This window comes from Cnephaeus nilssonii, assembly GCF_951640355.1.
Source record: "Cnephaeus nilssonii genome assembly, chromosome: 19".
Classification (NCBI taxonomy): domain Eukaryota; kingdom Metazoa; phylum Chordata; class Mammalia; order Chiroptera; family Vespertilionidae; genus Cnephaeus; species Cnephaeus nilssonii.
The window spans coordinates 32,973,081-32,996,709 of record NC_137090.1 but is presented as its reverse complement, the minus strand read 5'-3'; the positions used below and the strand labels follow the sequence as shown (position 1 = coordinate 32,996,709).

The window sequence follows — 23,629 nt, the reverse complement described above, 5'->3', positions numbered from 1 at the left end:
CTTCCAAAGTGACTGGAATTTAAAAGGCACAATCTTAGAAAAGACAGCTAGAAAGCAAGCTCAAAAATCTGTGAAGTAAATAGTCAACTCCTAAGTATGTATCTGCATAAGACTCGCAGAAACTCAGCAGAAAACAAGCAGCTGGAAAACTAAAGAGATAACAGAGCTTTCAGAAGACAAGAAGAGATGGAGAGATGGAGGTGGGAATTCAAACCCACCAAAATGGTTGAGCCTTGAAATTCAGTTGGGATTCCAGAAGAGCCATGATTTAAGAATAAGGGCCAAGGCCCTAGCTGGTTTGGCTCAGTGGATAGAGCATCAGCCTATTGACTGAAGGGTCCCGGGTTCAATTCCGGTCAAGGGCACATGCGTGGATTGCGGGCTCAATCCCAGTAGGGGGCATGCAGGAGGCAGCCAATCAATGATTCTCTCTCATCATTGATGTTTCTATCTCTATCTCTATCTCTCTCTCTCCCTCTCCCTTCCTCTCTGAAATCAATAAAAATAAAAAATTTTTAAAAAAAGGGCCAAGGCCTAGTAATAAGGGAAAAACTGATGTCAACTAGCCCTAACAAAGCTTAAAACCAAGCCTCTCAAGGTGATTCACCAGTATATTATCAGCTTGCCAAAATAATAATAATAATAACAACAACAACAACAACTGTTTTTAAGAAAAATAACATCATTTAAAACATCTACAAATTCTCCTTTATAATGAAGCAATCAAAAATTATGTCATGGCCGAAACCGGTTTGGCTCAGTGGATAGAGCGTCGGCCTGCGGACTCAAGGGTCCCAGGTTCGATTCCGGTCAAGGGCATGTACCTTGGTTGCGGGCACATCCCCAGTAGGGGATGTGCAAGAGGCAGCTGATCGATGTTTCTAACTCTCTATCCCTCTCTCTTCCTCTCTGTAAAAAATCAATAAAATATATATTTTTTAAAAAAATTATGTCATGACGTGGCTCAGTGGTTGAGCGTTGATCTATGAACCAGGAGGTCAGAGTTCGATTCCTGGTCAGGGCACATGCCCAGTTTGCGAGCTCAATCCCGGTAGGGGGCATGCAGGAGGCAGCCAATCAATGATTCTCTCACCCTTGATCGATCTCTCTCTCTCTCTCTCTCTCTCTCTCTCTCTCTCTCTCTCTCCCCCTTGCTCTATGAAATCAATAAAAGTACATATTTTTAAAATTATGTCATTCTAAAAAATGGGCCAAATACAGAAAAGGGAAAAACTAAAAATATAAACAGACCCAATGGGAATTCAGATGTTGGAGTTGCCAGAGACTTTTTAAAAAACAAACAAAATGGGAATCCAATAAATATTGTAGAAGTAAGATATATAAGAAAAATTACAAAAAGAAAGCTGAAAGACAAGAGTTGAAATACTAAACTTTTTTTATATTAGTATTTGAGAAGTGGTAAAAGTGCCAATTTAACTAAAGTAAATCAAGAATATATCTATAGTCTGGCCAGTTTGGCTCAGTGGATAGAGCGTCGGCCTGCGGACTGAAGGGTCCCAGGTTCGATTCCAGTCAAAAGCAAGTACCTTGGTTGCGGGCACATCCCCAGTAGGAGGCGTGCAGGAGGCAGCTGATCGATGTTTCTCTCTCATCGATGTTTCTACCTCTCTATCCCTCTCCCTTCCTCTCTGTAAAAAAATCAATAAAATATATATATATTTTTAAAAAGAATATATCTATAATAATAAAAGCGTAATATGCAAATAGACCGAAGGGCCAAACAGCAGAACCACTGTCCGCACGATCACGCTATGACAAGTACTGGTACCAGGCCAGCCAAGGTGGGTATGATGAGATTGGTCACCCGCCATCGCCCCATGATCAACCTGCAGAGGGAGGCCCAGGCCACCGGCCAGCAGAGTGATCAATGCGGGGGGCTCCGCAATCGTTCCCAAAGAGGGAGGCCCAGGCTACCTGGCTGGCAGCCTGTGGTGGGTGGGCGAGGCCTCCCTCTGTGGGTTGATCGATGGCGGGGCCTCGGACTGTGAGAGGGCGCAGGCCAGGCTGAGGGAACACCCCCTCCCCACCAAGTGCACGAGTTGTCGTGCACTGGGCCTCTAGTCCATTATAATTGCTATGGTAACAGAATAATAAAAATACATTATCAAAAGGTTAATAGAGTTAAAACTTGTATTACTCATGTCTTTTTGTGTACTATAATTTGATGCTTTGACATCTGGGGCCTTGCTAACAAAAAAGGTCTGCCGTTCCCAGATTTGGCTAATTCCTAGAGAGAGTAAACAAGCACATCTTACATATACAAATCACCAATCCAGAGCCAATATATCCACTAACCTCGCACTCTGAACCCCCATCTCCCGATCTAATCGGCATAGGGCCAAGTAATGGACAACTAGGGACAGCCCCCATACTCCTGCCACTCCCATTTCTTCCCACAGAAATCACAATAAAGGTTCTTGCCCATGTATTTCCCTTGATTCCTCTGCCTCAACTAAACCAGTACTTCTTCATGTGTCCCCCTTTTGGCATGGTGTACCTCTTTTTCTTGGGATCTGTGAGTTTTACAAACTATCTTTTCTTTTCGTTTTATTGTTAATCCTCACCAGAGGATATAGATGTTTAGAGAGAGTGGAAGGGGGTAGGAGAATATAGAAAGAGAAACATCAATGTGAGAAAGAGACATCAATTGGTTGCCTCCCACACACAATGGGAATGAATCTGCAACCCAAGTACTGTCCTTGACCAGGAACCAAACCTGTGACCCTTCAGTGCATGAGCTGAGGCTCTACCACTGAGCCACACTGGCCAGAGCACAAACTTTTTTCAATGGCAGTTATTACTTGACCTGTTGGCTTCCCCATATGTGAATAATAATAAAACCTATACTTTAATACAAAATTAACAATATATACTTGACTAATTCAAAAGATGACAAGAATGAGGAGGAATAAAGGAAGAACAGATAGGACAAATAGAAAACAATAAACTTATGCCCAGCTGTACTAGTAACTGCATCAAATATAAATATGTAAAACACGCCAAAACTGGTTTGGCTCAGTGGATAGAGCGTCGGCCTGCGGACTCAAGGGTCCCAGGTTCGATTCCGGTCAAGGGCATGTACCTTGGTTGCGGGCACATCCCCAGTAGGGGGTGTGCAAGAGGCAGCTGATCGATGTTTCTCTCTCATCGATGTTTCTAACTCTCTATCCCTCTCTCTTCCTCTCTGTAAAAAATCAATAAAATATATTAAAAAAAAATAAAAAAAAAATATGTAAAACACTCCAATGAAAACAACGATAAGATAGAGAAAAAAACTCCTTGACACTGGTCTTGGAAGCAATTTCCTGAACATGGCGCCCAACGCACAAGCAACACAAGCAAAAATAAGTAAGTGGGACTACCTCAAATTGAAAGCTCTTACAGCAAAAGAAACAATCAGCAAAGTGAAAAGCAATATAATGGAATGGGAGAAAATATGTGCAAATCATCAAGAAAAAAAAGAAAAGAAGGCTCAAATAAAATCACAAATGAACAAGAAGTGAAAACTAACACCACAGAAATATAATTATAAGGAAATAATACAAACAATTACATGTCAACAGATTGAACAACCTGTAAGAAATGGATATATTTTTATTTTTTTAAATATATTTTTATTGATTTCAGAGAGAAAAGGAGAGGGAGAGAGAGATTGAAACATCAATGATGAGAAAGAATCATTGATTGGCTGCCTCCTGCATGCGCCCTATTGGGGATCAAGCCCACAACCCGGGCATGTGCCCTTGACTGGAATCGAACCTGGGACCCTTCAGGCCACAGGCTGATGCTCTATCCACTGAGCCAAACCAGCTAGGGCTGGATATATTTTTAGAAACACACAATCTTCCATGGCTAAAGTGGGAAGAAAAAGAAAATCTGAATAGACCAATAACTACTAACAAAATCAAATCAGTAATAATCTCTCTATATAAAACCCTAATATGCAAATAGACCAAACAGCGGAACAACCAAACAACTGGTCGCTATGACATGCACTGACCACTGGGGGTGCGCACGAAACATGGCGGGTGTTGGCAGCAGGCGGCAGAGCACGGAACATGGTGGGTGTCAGCCGCGGCGGGATGGTGAAGCAGATGAGCTAGAGCACCAGACCAAGGTGGGGTGCCGGTCACTATCATTGGGGCAAGCCTCTGGTAGTTACTGAAAATTCTTTGCACCTGCTGCCGGTGCCAGAGCCGCTGCTTGCACCTGCTGCCGGCGCCTGGCGCTGGCCCCGATCACTTAGTGCCATCAGCGGGTGTGAGCAGCGGTGGTGGGAGCAGGGCTGCCAACAGACAGGGGACCGGGGGCTGCAGCAGGAGGGGCCGGGCAGGGGCGTGGAGGATGGGCCGACACCCGCCCGTGTGCCCACCACAGCCTCCTGGCCCACAGTTCCTTTCAAGGTGCACGAATTCCTGCACTGGGCTCCTAGTAATCTACACTAATAAAAGAGTAAGATGCAAACTGACCATACCTTCGCGACGCCCACAAGCCAATCAGGAGTGAGTACGCAAATTAACCCAACAAATATGGCAGGTTAATTTGTATACGCAGGCGCTGAACGGCCGGGGGTGGGACACAGGCATTCTACACCACCCCAGCCACTCCGGGCCTCTGGGCAGCATGGGAAGGTGGAAAGGCAGCTCTGGGCCTGAGCGAAAAGGCGGCTCCAGCTGGAGCGAAGGTGGTGCCGGCAGTCAGGGGAAGGAAGGCCCATTCTTGCATGAATCTTCGTGCATCAGGCCTCTAGTAGTAGTAATAATAATAACTTCCAACAAACAAAAGCCCTTGACCAGAGGCTTCACAGATAAATTTGACCAAACATTCAAAGAAGAATTAATACCTATTCTTCTCAAACTATTCCAAAAAACTGAAGAGGAAGGAAGGCTCACAAACTCAATTTATTTATTTTTTTTAAATATATTTTTTATTGATTTTTTTATAGAGAGGAATAGAGTCAGAAACATGGATGAGAGAGAAACATCAATCAGCCGTTTCCTGCACACTCCCCACTGGGTATGCGCCCGCAACCAAGGTACATGCCCTTGACGGGAAATGAACCCAGAACCCCTGAGTCCGAAGGCCGATGCTCTATCCACTGAGCCAAACTGGTCAGGGCTCACAAACTCAATTTAGAAAGCCAGCATTACCCTGATACCAAGAATGGACAAAAACACTACAAAAAAATAAAATGATAGGCCAATATCCCTAATAAACATAGATACAAAAACCTCAACAAAATAATAGCAAATTGAACTCAGCAACATTAAAAAGTTCATACACCATGATCAAGTGGAATTTATTCCTAGGATGCAAGGTTGGTTCAATACCTGCAAATTAAATTAATGTGCTACACAACATCAACAAAATGAAGAATAAAAATCATATGATCAGCCCTGGCCAGTTATACTCAGTGGTTAGAGAGCGTCGACCCATGGACCGAAGAGTCAAGGGTTCGATTCCTGGTCAAGGACAGGTACCTTGGTTCCAGGTTCCCCAGCCCCAGCAGGGGTGCATGCAGGAGGCAGCCAATCGGTGTGTCTCTCTCACATTGGTGTTTCTCTCTCTCTCTCTTGCCCTCCTCCTTCCCTTCCACTCTCTCTAGAAACCAATGGAGGAAATATCCTCAGATGAGGATTTTTAAAAAAATCATATGATCTTATCAATAGATGTAGTAAAAACATTTGACAAAATCCAACATCCTTTTATGATAAAAACTGTCAGCAAATTGGGGACAGAGAGGACATACCTCAACATAATAAAGGCCATATATGACAAACCCATAGCTAACATACTCAGTGAAAAGCTGAAAGCTTTTTCTTTAAGATCAGGAACAAGGCAAGGATGTCTGTCCACTCTCACCATTTTTAGCACAGTACTAGAAGGCCTAGCCACAACAATCAGGCCAGAAAAAAAAAGAGGTATCTCAATTGGAAAAGAAATAAAACTGTCATTATTTGCAGAAGACATGATACTATATAGAGAGAATCCTCAAGATTCTGCCATAAAACTAGTAGAACTAATAAATGAATTCATTCAGTAGTAAGACACAAAATTAATATTTAGAAACTGGTTGCATTTTAAGACATCAATAATGAACTATTAGAAAGAGAAATGAACAAAACAACCCCATTTACAATTGCATCAAAAAGATAAAATACCTAGGAATAAATTTAACCAAGGAGGTAAAGGACCTGTTCTCAGAAACTAAAAGATACTAAAGAAAGAAATTGAAGAAGATATAAATGGAAGGATAATATGGTGCTCATAAGAATGAACATCATTAAAATGTTCATACTACCTAAAGCAATCTGAAGATTCAATGCAATCCCTATTAAAATACCAATGGCATTTTTTAAAATATATTTTTTATTGATTTTTTACAGAGAGGAAGGAAGAAGGATAGAGAGTCAGAAACATTGATGAGAGAGAAACATCGATCAGCTGCCTCCTGCACACCTCCCTGCAACCAAGGTACATGCCCTTGACCAGAATCAAACCCAGGACTCTTCAGTCCGCAGGCCAATGCTCTATCCACCAAGCTAAACCAGTCAGGGCACCAATGGCATTTTTTACAGAACTACAACTAACCCTAAAATTCACATGGAACCACAAAAGACCCCAAATAGCTAAAGCAGAGCAATCTTGAGAAAGAACATAATTGAAGGTAGCATGTTACCTGATATCAAACTATACTACAAGGATATAGTAATCAAAGCAGCATGATACTGGCATAAAAACAGACATATAGAACAACGAGCAGAAGAGAGGATCCAGAAATAAATGCGCACCTCCCACTGGGTGCATCTAATATTCTAATCAAATATTAGAATAGGCAAATTACAGAGAAAAAAAGTAGTTAAGAGGTTATCAGGGGCTGGGTGGAGGGGGAAATTTGTATTGCTAATAGATACAGAGTTTCTGTTTGAGGTGATGAAAAAAATTTTAAAAATCAATAGTGGTAATGGTTGTACAACATTGTGAGTATAATGAATGCCACAAACTATATACTTAAAAATGGTTATTTGGCCCTAACTGGTTTGACTCAGTGGATAGAGCATCAGCCTGTGGACTGAAGGGTCCCAGGTTCGATCCCAGTCATGGGCATGTACCTTGGTTGCAGGCACATCCCCCAGTAGGGGGTGTGCAGGAGGCAGCTGATCGATGTTTCTCTCTCATCGATGTTTCTAACTCTCTATCCCTCTCCCTTCCTCTCTGTAAAAAAATCAATAATATATATATATATTTAAAAATGGTTATTTGATTTCTTTTTAGCATAAAGTACACACATACACACTAAGAAAAAGATACTGGTTCATATCCTTCTGCCAAATAATAATCCTTCATTTTCACAATACTAAAATTGACTCTGTATGGGACTTTACAGAAGTCAAGTGTTCTGCAATGTTTAATTCTATAGCAATACAAGTGATAAAACAATGAGCTAAAAATTCTAAACATGTGCTCGGCCAATGTGGCTTAGTGGTTGAGTGTCAACCTATGAACCAGGAGATCAAGGTTCAATTCCTGGTTAAGGCGCACGCCCGGGTTGCGGGCTCGATCCCCAGTGGGGGATGTGCAGGAGGCAGTCGATCAATAATTCTTTCTCATCACTGATGTTTCTCTCTCTCTCTGTCTCCCTTCCTCTCTAAAACCAATAAAAATATATTTCAAAAAAAAATTCTAAACATGTAAGGTAAAGCAAAATAATATTCTTTCACATTTCTCAATAATCCAAGAAGCTCAATAAATAAAACTACTCTTATATTATACACACACATCTATTCAAGTGACTATAAAATGTACTATGGCCTATATCTCTTTATATTATTGTTTTTTACTCTGCCAGAACTGGATATTAAGTAAATGCTGATCACTGACATTAAGCTTTTAACACTTACAAAATACACTGCTCCAAAGCTTCCATGACCAATTTCTCTGAGATCTGTGAAGAGCTTTTCAGGATCTTCTTTGAAGAAGAGCTCTGCAATTTCAGGGTCTTTCAGGCTGCCTGCTCTGTTAGTTGATGGCATCCTGCTGGGCAATCAGCTGTTTGATTCTAATTTTATACTTGCTATCCCAATCCTTGGTTCATCTGTATGAATGAAGCCACTTTGGCATAACCTATTGTAGAGAAATGAGAGAAGAAAGAAGTCAGGCAAAGCAAAAGTTGCTAAGACTAATTAGTGTTAGATCATTTTCTAACAGCCCATATAAAATTATCTCAGGTCTGGAAATTCACTAAGAAGGAAGTATGGCCTACTAATACAGTAGTTCCTAAATCTGGTTCATTATCTGAATTACCTATGATGCTTAAAAAAAAAAAATTCCTACTATATCTAGCATATAAGTATATACTATACTTAACACTTCTAAAGTTAAATATTTTTATCTTGAATGGTTTTCTGTATCAGTACTTAAATATTTATCTAATCCTGATGCAATGATTAGATAAATAATAATTTAATACACAGACTATTAAAAACATGCACAACTCAAGATGTACCCATAGTATGTTTCTAAAAACAGAAGAATCCCATCTATTACTAATCTTCAAATATAAGAAAATACACAAAAGATTTAATTCAGTAAGCTATCTTTCTTTTCCTTTCAGATACCATATGCCAGTGTTCAATCAACTATAATACAGACATTCCAAAGAAAAAATGCAATGGGAGAAAGTAATAAATTTAACACAGACAACTGGTTCCCCCTAAACCTGATTTATACAAAATATGGCCTTTAACATATTTGATTCATTAGATAACTAATGAATACTACAGGGTAGTTCTGCTACCAGTTCTTTTGTATCATATTACCCAATTTTAAAAATGACTCTCATAATTAAGTCTGGGTTCTGGAATGGTATTACCAAGATATGAATCCTGACAACACTATTTATAAACTGTGACTTGGGTAGCCTCATTTTCCTAATCTGTAAAATGAAAATAACTTATCTCATACAGTAGTTGTGAGGTTTAAATGAGTTATTAAATATAAGCACAGATTAATATTCTGATATAGTAAGCACTACATTAAATGTTAGCTATTTCAACTTGCTTAAATTCACCAATTTAAAGAAAAAAAACTCCAAAATTATTTCACTAGACCTCTAAGGAAAATTAAGTTCTAGTCAATTCTCCCCTATATAACTTTTTTTCAAAATATATTTTTATTAAATTCAGAGAGGAAGGGAGAGGGAGAGATAGATAGAAACATCGATGAAAGAGAATCATTGATGGGCTCCCTCCTACACACCCCTCACTGGGGATCAAGCCTGCAACCCGTACATGTGCCCTGACTGGGAATCGAAGTGTGACTTCCTGGTTCTTAGGTCGACGCTCAACCACTGAGCCATGCTGGCCCAAACCACTGAGCAATGCTGGCCAGGCCCCTCTATATAACTTTTAAGCAGCTGTCTCATTTTTAGGAAGTCACTGAACCAATTTTAATTCTTGCTAGAAAACTTTTATAACTAAATAAGACACATTTACATGTCTTTTGTACCTCCCTAAATTAACACTACACTGCAATAAAAAATAATATTTGTTAATTGTTATTTGTATTCCATTTCTAACATACTTTCAAGGCTGCACCATATACTTTTATCAATTTCCCTGCTCTGGAATTTGCATGGAACAAAGTGCTTCAATTACAGTTCTTTCAAGAATATATAACCATAGTAAAGTCACTTAACTTCTCATTACTAAAATGAGATTGAACTAAATTCCATATAAAGTGGAATTAATCTACCTGTAAAAAAAAAATCTTCAGTGTTACTCAAGACCTTATTTAATAACTTTGTACCCTTATTTTACATTAAAATTTTCAAGTTCCATGATTTCCATATCCTTTCTTACCTGCTTAACAAATTCCCACTGAAAATCTTTCAAGATTTAGATTAAAAAAAAAAAAAACCACCTTAACTTTAGTAGGAAGAGCTGGTCACTCTCCCTTCATGCTCCAAAAAATCCTACAGTATTTACTATATTATATTGCAATTATTTAACTCTCTCTCCTAGACAGGTAGGCACAATGTGTCTCATTCATTTTCGTATTACCTCTCTCTATCCTACACCCTACCTTCCACAGTTAATATTACATAAATATTTGTTGAACTGCAAAGGAATACTTAATTATTCTCTCTATATCACCACTAACAATGATCCAACTTCCACAAATATTTACTGGACAAATGTCATAAGACTATAATATGCAAAATATTAGTTAATAGTTAAGAGACTGAGTAAATTTGTAAGGATAGCACCATCCAAAACATCAGAGAAACAAGAAATAATGAGGAAATTAGAACATTTGCTCTACCAAATACCAAAAGATAACACAAAATTACCAGTCAGTACAATAATAAAAACAGGACAAATAAATCAATAATCTGAAAGTTAAAAAAAAAAAATCCATGTATGTGTACCTTGGAGTTTATCATATAATTAAAGGAAAAGATATAAGTGTAAAATTTTATCATTTTATAGTTATAAAAAGTATAGCCCCGTGCCCCCTATATAATTTTTAAGCAGCTGTCTCATGTTTAGTGAAGTCACTGAACCAATTACATAAATATTACTGCTAAATGGCTTAAAGCTGCATCTCAAATCCATGATAAAAAAAATTAGATTTGCCGAAACCGGTTTGGCTCAGTGGATAGAGCGTCGGCCTGCGGACTCAAGGGTCCCAGGTTCGATTCCGGTCAAGGGCATGTACCTTGGTTGCGGGCACATCCCCAGTAGGGGGTGTGCAAGAGGCAGCTGATCGATGTTTCTCTCTCATCGATGTTTCTAACTCTCTATCCCTCTCTCTTCCTCTCTGTAAAAAATTAATAAAATATATATTTTTTTAAAAATTAGATTTGACATAATTAAGAGTTGTTGGGAGACCCCAATAGCAATTTAGGGGAAATCCTATCTAATAAAGAGGGGATATGCTAATTGACTGTCACACCCTCAAATATGGCGGCACCCACAGCTACAAGATGGCATGGCGGCGCCCAGTCCCCTCAGCCCCACTGGGGCGGCAGGTGTGCAGCACGGCCGGGCCCGCCCTAGGCGGGTCCAGCCGCTCTGTGCGCCTGCCTCTGGAGTCCCCCAGTCCCCTCAGCCGAGGTGCAGGCAAGCCTCGGATAGCGGCTGCCCAGCCAACGCCTGAGGCACAGGCAAGCCTCGGATGGCAGCTGCCCAGCCACCCAGGGCTGCCTGAGTCTCAGGTAACCAGGGCCAGCCGAGGCTTGTGCTGCTGGCAGTGGCAGCAGCAGAGGTGTGATGGGGGCATTGCCTTCCCCTGATTGCCGGGTCACCTCCTGCCCCTGAGGGCCCCCAGACTGTGAGAGGGGGAAGGCTGGGCTGAGGGGCCCCTCCTCCAGTGCATGAATTTTCATACACCGGGCCTCTAGTATATATATAAAATAACACCTGTTCCTCAAACTAAACATCAGAATTACCTATGGGTCAAAAATACAAATATAAAAAATGAAACTAGCACAGCTGATGTGGCTCAGCGGTTGAGCACTGACCCATGAACCAAGAAGTCACCAATTCAATTCCCAGTCAGGGTACATGCCTGGGTTGCGAGCTCAATCCCCAATAGAGCACGTGCAGAAGGCAGCTGATCAATGTTTCTCTCTCATAGATGTTTCTATCTCTCTACCCTTCTCCCTTCCTCTCTCTAAAATCAATAAAGACATTAAGAAAATGAAATTATACAAGTACTAGAAGGAAATATGATCAAGTTCCTCTGTGATTAGGGAGGAAACATGATGGCTATGATCCAAATCCCAAACAATAGGGACAAAGTTATATATTTAATGATAAAAAAAAGAAGAAAACTTGAGGAATCATGGAAAAAGATACTCTAAACAAAAAGACAAATGAATTTGGGAAAAATATTTGAAACTTATGTTTATAAAGGGTTAATAACCTAATATGTATCAGTTCTTAAATATTTATCTAATCCTGATGCAGTGAGCCCATCAGGAAAATGGACCAAAATACAGACTATTAAATACATGCACAACTCAAGATGTACCCATAGTAGGTTTAAAAAAACAAAGAAGACAACAACCTGATATCTTTAATATATGGTTTCTATAAGCTGGCAGAGATATGCGTAGTTCAAAGGAAAAAAAGGGGGAACAACCATTAAATATATGAAACTGTTCAACAGCACTCAAAGTAAGAGAAATATAAAATAAACTATCTTAAGATTTCATTTTGTACCTCTCAAAATGGCAAAAATTCACCACATGCTGATGGTGGGGTGGAAGAGAGATATGCTCTCTCATACATTAGTAGTGGTGATATAAAAACAGTACAAACTCAATGGAGAAAAATCCAGCAAAATCTAGAAAATTCAATATGCACTACCATTTCACACAAAAATCGCATTTTAAGAAATCCATACCAGAGTTACTTATACAAAATATAGGGTGGGGCAAAAGTAGATTTATAGGTATGAATATGCAAAATACATAGTTTATTCTTATATTACTATTTATTTATTCCTGTGTTATTTTCCATGATATTTTTATAATTTGATAAATGCACGTGAGGAACTGGAACTCATTACATTGCTGATGGGAGTGTAAAATGGTATAACCATTTTGGAAAACAATTTAAAAGTTTATTAGGTTAAATTAACATTTACACATGATGGAACAATTCCTTAAATAGCTATCATTTACTCATAAGAAATGAAAGCACAAGCACACAAAAATATTTGTACACAGAAGCTTTACTCATAATAACCCAAAACTGCAAATACAAATGTCTACCAACAAATACATGTATAATAAAATTGTGGTATATTCACACAATGCAATACTATTCACAGCAATAAAAAGAAGTAAACTATTGATAACTGTAGCAACACTTTCAACAAATGTTGGTGAGGCAACTTGATATCTACATTCAAAAGAATGAATTTGGACCTCTATTTTTCACCACATATAAAATTTAAGTCAAAATGGACTTAAAAACTCTTGGGAGAAAACACAGGTGAAAAATCTGCATGACCCTGGATTAGGCAACAGTTTTTAAGAAATGACATCAAAAGTGCATGACCCTGGATTAGGCAACAGTTTTTAAGATATGACATCAAAAGCACATATAATTTAAAAAAAAAAAAGATAAATTGGACTTATCAAAGTTAAACATTTTTTCTCTAATTTTTCCATTAATATTTCCATCAATAAGGTGGAAGCAAATATTTGCAAATCATATATTTGATAAGGGCCTAATATCTAGAATATATAATCAATTATTAATTGGGTTAACCCAATCAAATATGGGCAAAGGTAATTGACAAATAAATAAAACGTTTTTAAAAAATTTCTTTAAATGGGCAAGGGATTTGAATAGCCATTTCTCCAAAGAAAATATACAAATGGTCAATAAGCACATGAAACAATTCTCAACATTATTATTCATTAAGGAAATGTAAGTCAAAACAATAATGAGCTATTACTTCGCACCCACTAGAATGACTATAATCAAAGAGTCAAATAACAGGTGTTGGCAAGGATGTGAAGAAATTGGAACACTTGTGTATTACTGGTGAGGATTTAAAATGGTATAGCCTTTGTGGAAAAAAGTTTGGCAGTTCCTAAAAAAGCTAAACATAGAATTACCATATGACCCAGCAATTCTATTCAGCAAATCCATCCTGCATTTCCCACCCTGGATAATGGCGCCAATATTCTTTATGTCTCTGAGGAGAAAACTAGATGATGATTTTTGAATTTTTTCCCTTCCTCTTTTTCTCTTCTATCATCAAACTAATAAAATGGTAAATCCAACAGACTAGAATCTCTTCCTCTATCCATAGTTCAGGCTTTAATTATATTGTACCTAAACTAATGCATTAACCTCCTACCTGGACTGTTTTTAGTTTAATTCTCTCCAATTCATCTTTCATATTGTTTTTCTCATTTTTCCATTAATATTTATTAAGTACAAATTAGGGTAGGAAATTCCTTTTTCCCCCCAATATATTTTTATTGACTTCAGAGAGGAAGGAGAGGGAGAGAAAGATAGAAATATCTATAATAATAAAACTGTAATATGCTAATTAGACCAAATGTCCTTCCAGACGACCTTCTGGACAAAGCTGGGGCTGCGCGGGAAGCCCAGGTCCCAGGTGCCTGCTGGCGGCCGGAAGGAAGCCCAGGTCTTGGGTGCCAGAGTGAAGCCGGGTTCTGGATGCAGAGGGAAACTGGTGCCGGCAGCCGGGGGAAGGAAGGCCTACTCTTGCACAAATTTCATGCATCCGGCTTCTAGTCAATGATAAGTGAGAATCACTACTCAGCTGCCTACCACAAGTCCCACACTGGGGATAGAGCTGGCAATCTGGGCATGTGCCCCGACCGGGATTCGAACCATGACTTCCTGGTTCATAGGTCGATGCTCAACCACTGAGCCATGCTGGCCAGGCTCTATTTTATTTATTTATTTTTTTTAATTTAATCTTTATTGTTCAGATTATTACAGTTGTTCCTCTTTTTTCCCCCCATAGCTCCCCTCCACCTGGTTCCCATCCCACCCTCTTCCCTTACCTCCCCCTCACTGTCCTCATCCATAGGTGTACGATTTTTGTCCAGTCTCTTCCCACACCCCGCACATCCCTTTACCCCTGAGAGTTGTCAGTCCACTCCCTTTCTATGCCCCTGATTCTATTATATTCACCAGTTTATTCTGTACATCAGATTTTTAATTCACTTGATTTTTAGATTCACTTATTGATAGATATGTATTTGTTGTTCATAATTTTTATCTTTACCTTTTTCTTCTTCTTCCTCTTCTTAGAGAATACCTTTCAGCATTTCATATAATACTGGTTTGGTGTTAATGAACTCCTTTAGCTTTTTCTTATCTGTGAAGCTCTTTATCTGACCTTCAATGCTGTATGATAGCTTTGCTGGGTAGAGTAATCTTGGTTGTAGGTTCTTGCTATTCATCACTTTGAATATTTCTTGCCACTCCTGTCTGGCCTGCATAGTTTCTGTTGAGAAATCAGCTGACAATCGTATGGGTACTCCCTTGTAGGTAATTAACTGTTTTTCTCTTGCTGCTTTTTTTTTTTAATATATTTTATTGATTTTTTTACAGAGAGGAAGGGAGAGGGACAAAGAGCCAGAAATATTGATGAGAGAGAAACATCGATCAGCTGCCTCCTGCACACCCCCTATTGGGGATGTGCCCGCAACCAAGGTACATGCCCTTGACCGGAATCAAACCTGGGACCTTTCAGTCTGCAGGCCGACGCTCTATCCACTGAGCCAAACCGGTTTTGGCTCTCTTGCTGCTTTTAATATTCTCTCTTTGTCTTTTGCTCTTGGCATTTTAATTATGATGTGTCTTGGTGTAGTCCTCTTTGGATTCCTTTTGTTTGGGGTTCTGTGTGCTTCCTGGACTTGTAAGTCTATTTCTTTCACCAGGTGGGGAAAGTTTTCTGTCATTATTTCTTCAAATAGGTTTTCAGTATCTTGCTCTCTCTCTTCTTCTGGCACCCCCATAATTCTGATGTTGGTACGCTTGAAGTTGTCCCAGAGGCTTCTTACATTATCTTCAAATTTTTGGATTCTTTTTTCTTCTAGCTTTTCCAGTTGAGTGATTTTTGCTTCTTTGTATTTCAAATCTTTGATTTGATTCTTGCGTTCCTCTAGTTTGCTGTTGGGTGTCTGTATAATATTTTTTATTTCAGTCAGTGTATGTTTAATTTCTAGTTGGTCCTTTTCCATATCCTCGAGGGTCTCTCTCATATCCTTGAGGGTCTCACTAAATTTATCGGCCTTTTCTAGGAAATTCTTGAAAAACCTTATAACCGTGTTTTTGAACTCTATCTCCAGTCGTTTGTTTTCCTCCATTTCTTTGGTTTGTGATCTGTTTCTTTGTCTCCGCATTTTCGCTGCTTCCCTGAGTTGGTAGGGTAGCTTTGTGTGCTAGTTGTCCTATATGGGCCAGTGGCTCGGCCTCCCCAGTTACCTGAGGTGGACAGTCTTGGTGCACCACTTTTTGTGGACTGTGTGTACAGCCTTGTTGTAGTTAAGTCTTGATTGTTGTTGGTATCAGTGGGAGGAGTTGACCTCCAGGCCAATTGGCTGTGAGGATCAGCTGTGTCTACGCCGGGAGACAGCCTTATTTGACTAGACTTGCAAAATTGTAAAAGCCTCTATGCTCAGCTTGGATGGGGCGGAGTTTCAGGGTGGAGCCTACAGCCTTGGCTTCCCGTCAGCCCAGCCCTCTGAGGTTCCTGGATCTCAGTGTCCCTCGGTACTCGCTGCAAGCACCTCTGAGAGAAAGGCGCCCTGGAGTTTCGCCCGCTGCCAAATAGTCTAGTCTCTCTCCCAATGAATCTGGATTCCCAGATTCTCGCCCGGAACTGGGGTTCAGTGCAGTCGGAACTGGAGTTCAGCGCAGTCCGGAGCTTTTGTCTCCTTCCCACTAGGGCAATTCAGCGGCACAATCAACAGTCCGTCCTCTGCAAGCATTCACGTGCGCGCCTCCGGAGCTCTGCCTTTCGCCGCTCCCCTGAGTTTCCGCCTTACAGCCCAGATTCCCCCAGTATGAGCCTGGGTCCCCAGGGTTTCGCCCGGAACTGGGCTTCAGTGCAGTCGGAGCTGGGGTTCATCGCAGTCTGGAGCTTTTATCTCCTTCCCGCTAGAGAACGCCAGCCAGGCACTCAGTCGCCCCGTCCTCTCCGCACGCGCGCGCCCGTGTCTCCGAACCTCAGTCTTTTACAGCTCCTCTGATTTTCCTTGTGGTTTTCTTTTTCCTTCTAGTTGTAGGATTTCCAGTCAGCCAGCTTTCCTGTGGTTCTGGATGATGTCCGTTTTGTCTTTTAGTTGTATTTTTTAAATTGTTCTGCGATGCTGCAGTTTAGGTGTTTAACTATGCCGCCATCTTGTTTTCTCCAGGCTCTGTTTTAATATTTACTTATCTATATATTCTAGTTGTTTACATGCCTTATGCCCCCAAGCTATCTATAATAATAAAAGCATAATATGCAAATCAACCAAACGGCCAAATAGAACAACCATCCAGACGTCCAGACAACCATGCTATGGACACGCACTGGTGCCAGGCCAGCCAAGGCGGGTGCGATGCGATTGGTCAGGGGGCCCTGCCATCACCGCACGATCACCACACTGAGGGAGGCCCAGACTATCTGGCCTGTGGTGCTGTGGTGGGTGGGCGGGGCCTCCCTCTGCGGGGCGATCGATCGTGGGGCTCCTGGATTGCGAGGCCAGGCTGAGGAGACCACCCCCACCAAGTGCATGAATTTCATGCACCGGGCCTCTAGTCTATATATATAAAAGCCAGTGTCCCTAACGACCAGAACAACCAAACGACCGGTCACCATGTGGTGGCATTGACCACTTCTTGGTCCCTCCCCCCGCCTGCGAGTGGGGGCAGAGCGGGACTGGCGACTGGTGAGCGGGCTGGACTGCTGACCCCTTGGTCCCTCCCCCCCGGCCCACAGGCTCCAATGAATCAGCAATGGTGAATGGGGCAATCGGGGTGGGTGGTGGGAGGACCGGGCTGGCTGTCAGGCCAATGGGATCACCAGCTCATCCTTGGCTGCTCGAGGGCTCAGGCCTGTGGGAAAAGCAGGTGCTGGCAACTTCACCTCAATGCTCATGTGCCGGGCCAGCCGCTGATGGAATGCGCTGCCTGCTCGGGGCTGCTCACACTGGGGTGGGTAGGTCGCGGGCGCACCCCGCAGCCACCATCAGCGCGTCAAGCCCCAGTAGCAGTGGCAGCGACAGCAGCGGCACCTGCGTGAGCGGCCTGAGCAGGCAGCGCATTCCATCAGCGGGCAGCCGGCCCAGTGCACGCGTATAGAGGTGAAGTCTCCTGCGCCTGCTTTCCCACAGGCCTGAGCCCCGGAGCAGCCAGAGATAAGCTGGTGATCCCAACGACCTGTCAGCCTGGCGGCAGGGGCAGCGTTCGGCCTGGGGACTGGCGAACAGGCAGAAGATGGCCCTGATCACAGGAGGCTAGGCCTAGGGACCCTACCCGCACGATTTAATCGTGCGCTGGGCCTCTAGTCCATATATATAAAAGCCTAAGTGACCGAACAACCGGTAAACCAGTTGCTATGACACGCACTGACCACCAAGGGGCAGACGCTCAATGCAAGAGCTGCCCCCTGGTGGTCAGTGCACTCCCACAGCCAACCTCCTGTGACCGGCCAACCTCCCATGGTCTCTCCCCCTGGCCAGCTGCCTCCGCCCTTGATCGGCCCCAATCACTGGCCAGACCGAGGGACGCCCCCCTCAAATTCATGCACCGGGCCTCTAGTATAGATCATAAATTTCTAGAACACCTTCATAAAACCTGAGAGTATCACATAACCAATCAAAACATGTTTGTTGAATGACTTTTAAATTGTTATTTTATATTTAGACTAGAGGCCCGGTAACACGAAATTCATGCATGGGGGTTGTCCCTCAGCCCAGCCTGCACCCTCTCCAATCTGGGACCCTTCAAGGGATGTCCAACTGCCCGTTTAGGCCCGATTCCACCGGGCAGTCGGACATCCCTCTCAGAATCCAGGACTGCTGCCTCCAACTGCTCGCCTGCCTGCCCCTAATCGCTTCTGCCTGCCAGCCTGATCACCCCCTAACCACTCCCCTGCCAGCCTGATTGATGCCTAACTGCTCCCCTGCCAGCCTGTTTGCCCCTAACTGCCCTCCCCTGCAGGCCTGGTCACCCCTAACTGCCCTCCCATGCAGGCCTGGTCCCCCCACAACTGCTCTCCCCTGCAGGCCTGGGTCCCCCCCCCAACTGCCCTTCCATGCAGGCCTGGTCGCCCCCAACTTCCCTCCTCTGCCGGCTTGGTCACCCCTAACTGCCCTCCCCTTCAGGCTTGATCGCCCCCAACTGCCCTCCCTTGCAGGCCTGGTCCCTCCCAACTGCCCTCCCCTGCTGGCCATCTTGTGGTGGCCATCTTGTGTCCACATGGGGGCAGGATCTTTGACCACATGGGGGCAGCCATCTTGGAGTGATGGTCAATCTGCATATTACTCTTTTATTAGATAGGATAGAGGCCTGGTGCACCAGTGGAGGCCGGCTGGTTTGCCCTGAAGGATGTCCCAGATCAGGGTGGGGGTTCCCTTGGGGTGTGGGGCGGCCTGGGTGAGGGGCCTGTGGTGGTTTGCAGGCCGGCCACGCCCCCCGGCGACCCAAGCGGAGGCCCTGGTATCTGGGGTTTATTTATCTTCTACAATTGAAACTTTGTAGCCTGGAGCGGAGCCAAGCCTTCTGCTTGCTCCGTGGCGGCAACCATTTCTGTTGGGATTTATATATCTTCTATAATTGAAACTTTGTAGCCTTAAGCGGAGGCCTGGGCCGGCCAGGGTGTGCAGAAAGCTTGGCTTCCTCCATTGCCGGGGCAACCCTAGCCTAAACCAAACATCAGCTCTTTCCAGCTCCGTGGCTGCTGCCATTTCTGTTTGGATTTATGTATCTTCTATAATTGAAACTTTGTAGCCTTGAGTTGAGGCCTAGGCCAGCAAGGGCAGGCGGAAAGCTTGGCTTCCTCCATTGGCGGGGAAACCCAAGCCTCCCTCCTGCTCTCTGTGGCCGTAGCCATCTTGGCTGGGTTTATTTGCATATTCACTCCTGATTGGCTGGTGGGCATGGCCTGTGGGCGTGGCTTGTGGTGTAGCGGAGTGATGGTTAATTTGCATATTGCTCTTTTTATTAGATAGTATTAGCCCTTTTGTCCTCTTTTTACTAATGTTTTCCCCAGGATATATTCTCAGTTCTGCCATTCTCCAAAGGAGAACTGTCCTAACATACTTTTCCTTATTTGCTTTCTAGATTGAAGAATCTTTTCACATTCTTTTACTAGCTATAATAACTAAGAGTCAAACTCTATTTATATTATTTTTTATTACCAGTAACTCGAGAGATAACAACTGTAATAAAGTCCTGGAAAAGTACTCACCAGCTGTTAAAAGGGACAAAAGAATGGGTAGCCCATTTATTTACCACATAGAAAGTTCAATGGTACTATAAAATTATATGTATTTGACATCTCCTCTTGGATATATTAAAGGCACATCTAATAACATTATCTAGTCATTCAACCTCATCTTTCTGTGTGTATTATATAAAATAAAGTGTATCCACTTCAGCAATTCAGAATCTAAAGAGTTATTTTTGATACCCTCTATTCATTCATAACCCAATCCATCACCAACTCTTGTAGATTTGTCCTAAATCTTTCTCAAATTGTCCCACTTTCCTCCATCTGCATAATCACTTCCTTAGTCTCTCCAGGCTACCACTTTATCTTACTTAGGCTATTTACTATAACAGCCTCCAAAAGGGTGCCGCTGCATCCACCACTCTTGGCCCCCCTCCAATCCATTTGGTCTACTACAGCCAGAGTGACCTTTCAAAATGCAAACCCAATTATGTCATCCCTCTATTTAAGCATTCCATGCCTTTACACTGTTCTTTGGCTGAAACAAAAATCCTTAACATAATGTTCAAGGAATTACATGGTCTGACCCTACCCACCTTGTTAGCCTCATCTCCTTCCAATTTCCTATGCTCTGAAGACAAAGACCTCTCAAGTTTATCACCATGCTCCTCTTTCCACAGAGGCTTGAACACACAGTAACTAAGAGCACCAGTTCTGGAATCATATTATCTAAGTCCCCAAACTGGATCTGCCAACATACTAACTGTTGGCAGTTAACTTGTTGGGCAAGTAATTTAATCGCTCTGACCTCAGCTTTCCCATCTCTAAAGCAGGGGAAATGATACCTGTCACGGGGATTTGGGGAGGGTTAAATGAAATGTTGAGAACACAGAACATAACCAGTAAGCACTTCATGCCAAACTCCTCTCCTTTTTTCAATTTTTGGTTATCATCTCTAGTGGAAAACTCAAATTATATTTGAGGCTCAGAGAAATTAAGTAATTTGCTCACTCAGCTAGTAAGTAACAGGGCCAGGTTTCTACTATACCTTAACTTTCCCCACCCAACTCTTCTTCTAGGTACAATTAAGTGTGTGTGTGTGTGTGTGTGTGTGTGTGTGTGTGTGTGTGTGTGTTTAAAATGCATACTCCTGGGCCCTTAATCAAACCTAAATATGAATTTCTCGAAGCGTGGTACAGAAATCTGCAATTTATTTTAATAGGCAGCTTTTTTGGTAAGCCAAAGGTTGAGAGTTACTGGAGTAGAATAATGAAAGCTAACACAATTATTGAATGTAAGTTTTAAAAAATGAGTAACATAATGGTCAATCAAATATTACACATCTATGTCCTTAAAAGTAAAAAAGCTACACTGGCTGTATGGTTCAGCTGATTGAGCATTATTCCATGCACCAAAAGGTCACGTGTTCCGATTCCGTCAGGGCACATGCCCAGGTTGTGGGCTCAGTCCCCAGTAGGGGGCGTGAGGAGCAGCCAATCTATGTTTGTTTCTCTCTCTCTTTCTTCCCCTCCTCTCTCTCTAAAATCAATAAAAGCATTTTTTTTAAAAAGTAACAAAGCTGTTTAATTGAATCTACTATTAAATCAAAGTTGGTTATAAGCTGAGACTACTGGTAGGTTTTGTTCAGTAATTTCTGGATAGGAGAATCTGAGAGATAAAATACAACTGTTTTAAGATTATTTCCAATATGATATTCTCCCTAGACCTAGCTTAAAAGTGAAAGAGGCAACAATTTAAAATATCACAAATTAGCCTATACCAAATCATGCCCAAAGCTAAGAAGAACTAATAAGCAAAATATGATCTACTTTGGATTCTTTAAGACACAACTTGCTCTCAATTCTCCCCATTATAAATTCCACTTTATATAAAGATCCACTTTTCAGTTACATTTCTAAGCTTTGTGCCCTCCCTACTATTATCAAAAGAAAAGGCAGATATCCCAGTTTAGCAATACACATGGTTTATGGCTTTCCTTCCAATCATCACACAACTGAACAGACAACTCATTAACTAATATTTAGAGACAGAATGAGTCAAAACACAAATCTTGCCTCTCTGTCATTTTTTTGTTCAAATGGAAGATAAGCGCTTGTGAGTTTTCCAAATCTCAATATAGCTTTCCTTTAATACTGAAGTAAAAATACAAGATAAAAATTGAATTATTTTACTGTCAACAAAATCTGGTGTACTGAGTTGATCTTATCGATTTCTTTCCTTCAAAAATAAAAAAAGAGCACACTGTTTGACATATATAAACAGACTCAGATAATTAAAGATCAAAAGTACCTTATATAGCCTTTAAGTCATCCATGTCATGGATGAGGGCCTGAAGGGTTGAGTGGCTTGCCTAAGGTTACAATCAATAACAGAACTGAAACTAAAAATCTAAATTTACTAAATGCAATGAACTATCCTGAATTGGATCCTAGAACAGAAAAAAGGAAATCAGTGGGAAATCTGAATAAATCTGAGTCAGTAATCCTATATAATAAAAGGCTAATATGCAAATAGACCAAACGGCAGAACAACCGAACAACCAGTCGCTATGATGTGCACTGACCACCGGAGGAGGGGGGCGTTGTGTGTGCGCGGAACATGGCAGGTGTTAGCCACGGCGGAATGGTGGAGTAGGTGAGTAGGGGCGCCAGACTAAGGGGGGGCACCAGTCACTGTCATTGGGCCAAGCCTCTGGTAGTTACTGAAAATTCTTTGCTCCAGTGTGCCGTGGTCCTGCCTGGCCCTTGCACCTGCTGCCGGTGCCAGCCCCGCTCACACCCACTGCCAGCACCAGCCTCGCTCGCACCCACAGCCAGTGCCGGAGTGGCCGCTCGCACCCGCTGCTGGCACCCGGCACCGGTCCTGATCGCTCAGCGCCATCAGTGGGTGCAAGTGGCAGTTGCTGGCCCTGATCGCCCCTCAGGGCTTCTCCACCTCCCCCTGCTCCTGAGGGACAATCAGGGCAGCAGCCACTGGTTGCACCCACTGACGGCAACGGCCACACTCGCACCAGCTGCTGGTGCAGCCCCAATCACTCCACGCCGTCAGCACATGGGAGTGGCGGCAGCGGGAGCGAGGCTGCTGGCAGAGAGGGGACCAGGGGCCACAGCAGGAGGGACAGGGCAGGGTTGCGGAGGATGGGCCGAGACCCACCCCTGTGCCCATGGCAGCCTCGCAGCCCACAGTTCCTTTCAAGGTGCATGAATTCGTGCACTGGGCCCCGAATTTAGTTAATAGTATTGTATCCTAGTTTTGACAAAGACAACAGTTATTTAAAATGTTAACATTGGAGGAAGCTGAGTGAAAGATATGTGAAAACTCTATGCACTATCTTTGTAATTTTTCTGTAACTCTAAAATTATAAAAGAGGCTTATTTTTAAAACCCTAAATCTAAAATTAATTTCTAATCTAAAATTTTCTAAACCAAAATGCTTTCTTTCTGGTTCCTTAAAATCCCCAAACATAAAGGCATTAAGTTCTAGTACCAAGTATTCAGAAGTAACAAATACAGCTCCTCCATATAGCACCTCCTTACCAAAATCAATAAAAAGAAATCATCCCTGTTTTTCTGTTTAATAATGCAGGGCATTAACACTCTTTAAATTCTTGTTATACTGCAGGCATTTTGCTTATTTTATTTAATTC

General features: G+C 42.3%; 1 protein-coding gene across 1 annotated transcript in view; it reads right to left on the bottom strand.

Annotated features, from left to right (window-relative positions):
* TAOK1 (TAO kinase 1) overlaps nucleotides 1-23,629 on the bottom strand; it is a 134,111-nt gene that overhangs the window by 88,110 nt on the left and 22,372 nt on the right. Inside the window, exon 2 of the mRNA XM_079798868.1 lies at nucleotides 7,923-8,145. Within this exon, the coding sequence (XP_079654994.1) occupies nucleotides 7,923-8,054 (132 nt within the window). The 5' untranslated portion in view covers nucleotides 8,055-8,145. The remainder of the gene's footprint in view (nucleotides 1-7,922; nucleotides 8,146-23,629) is intronic.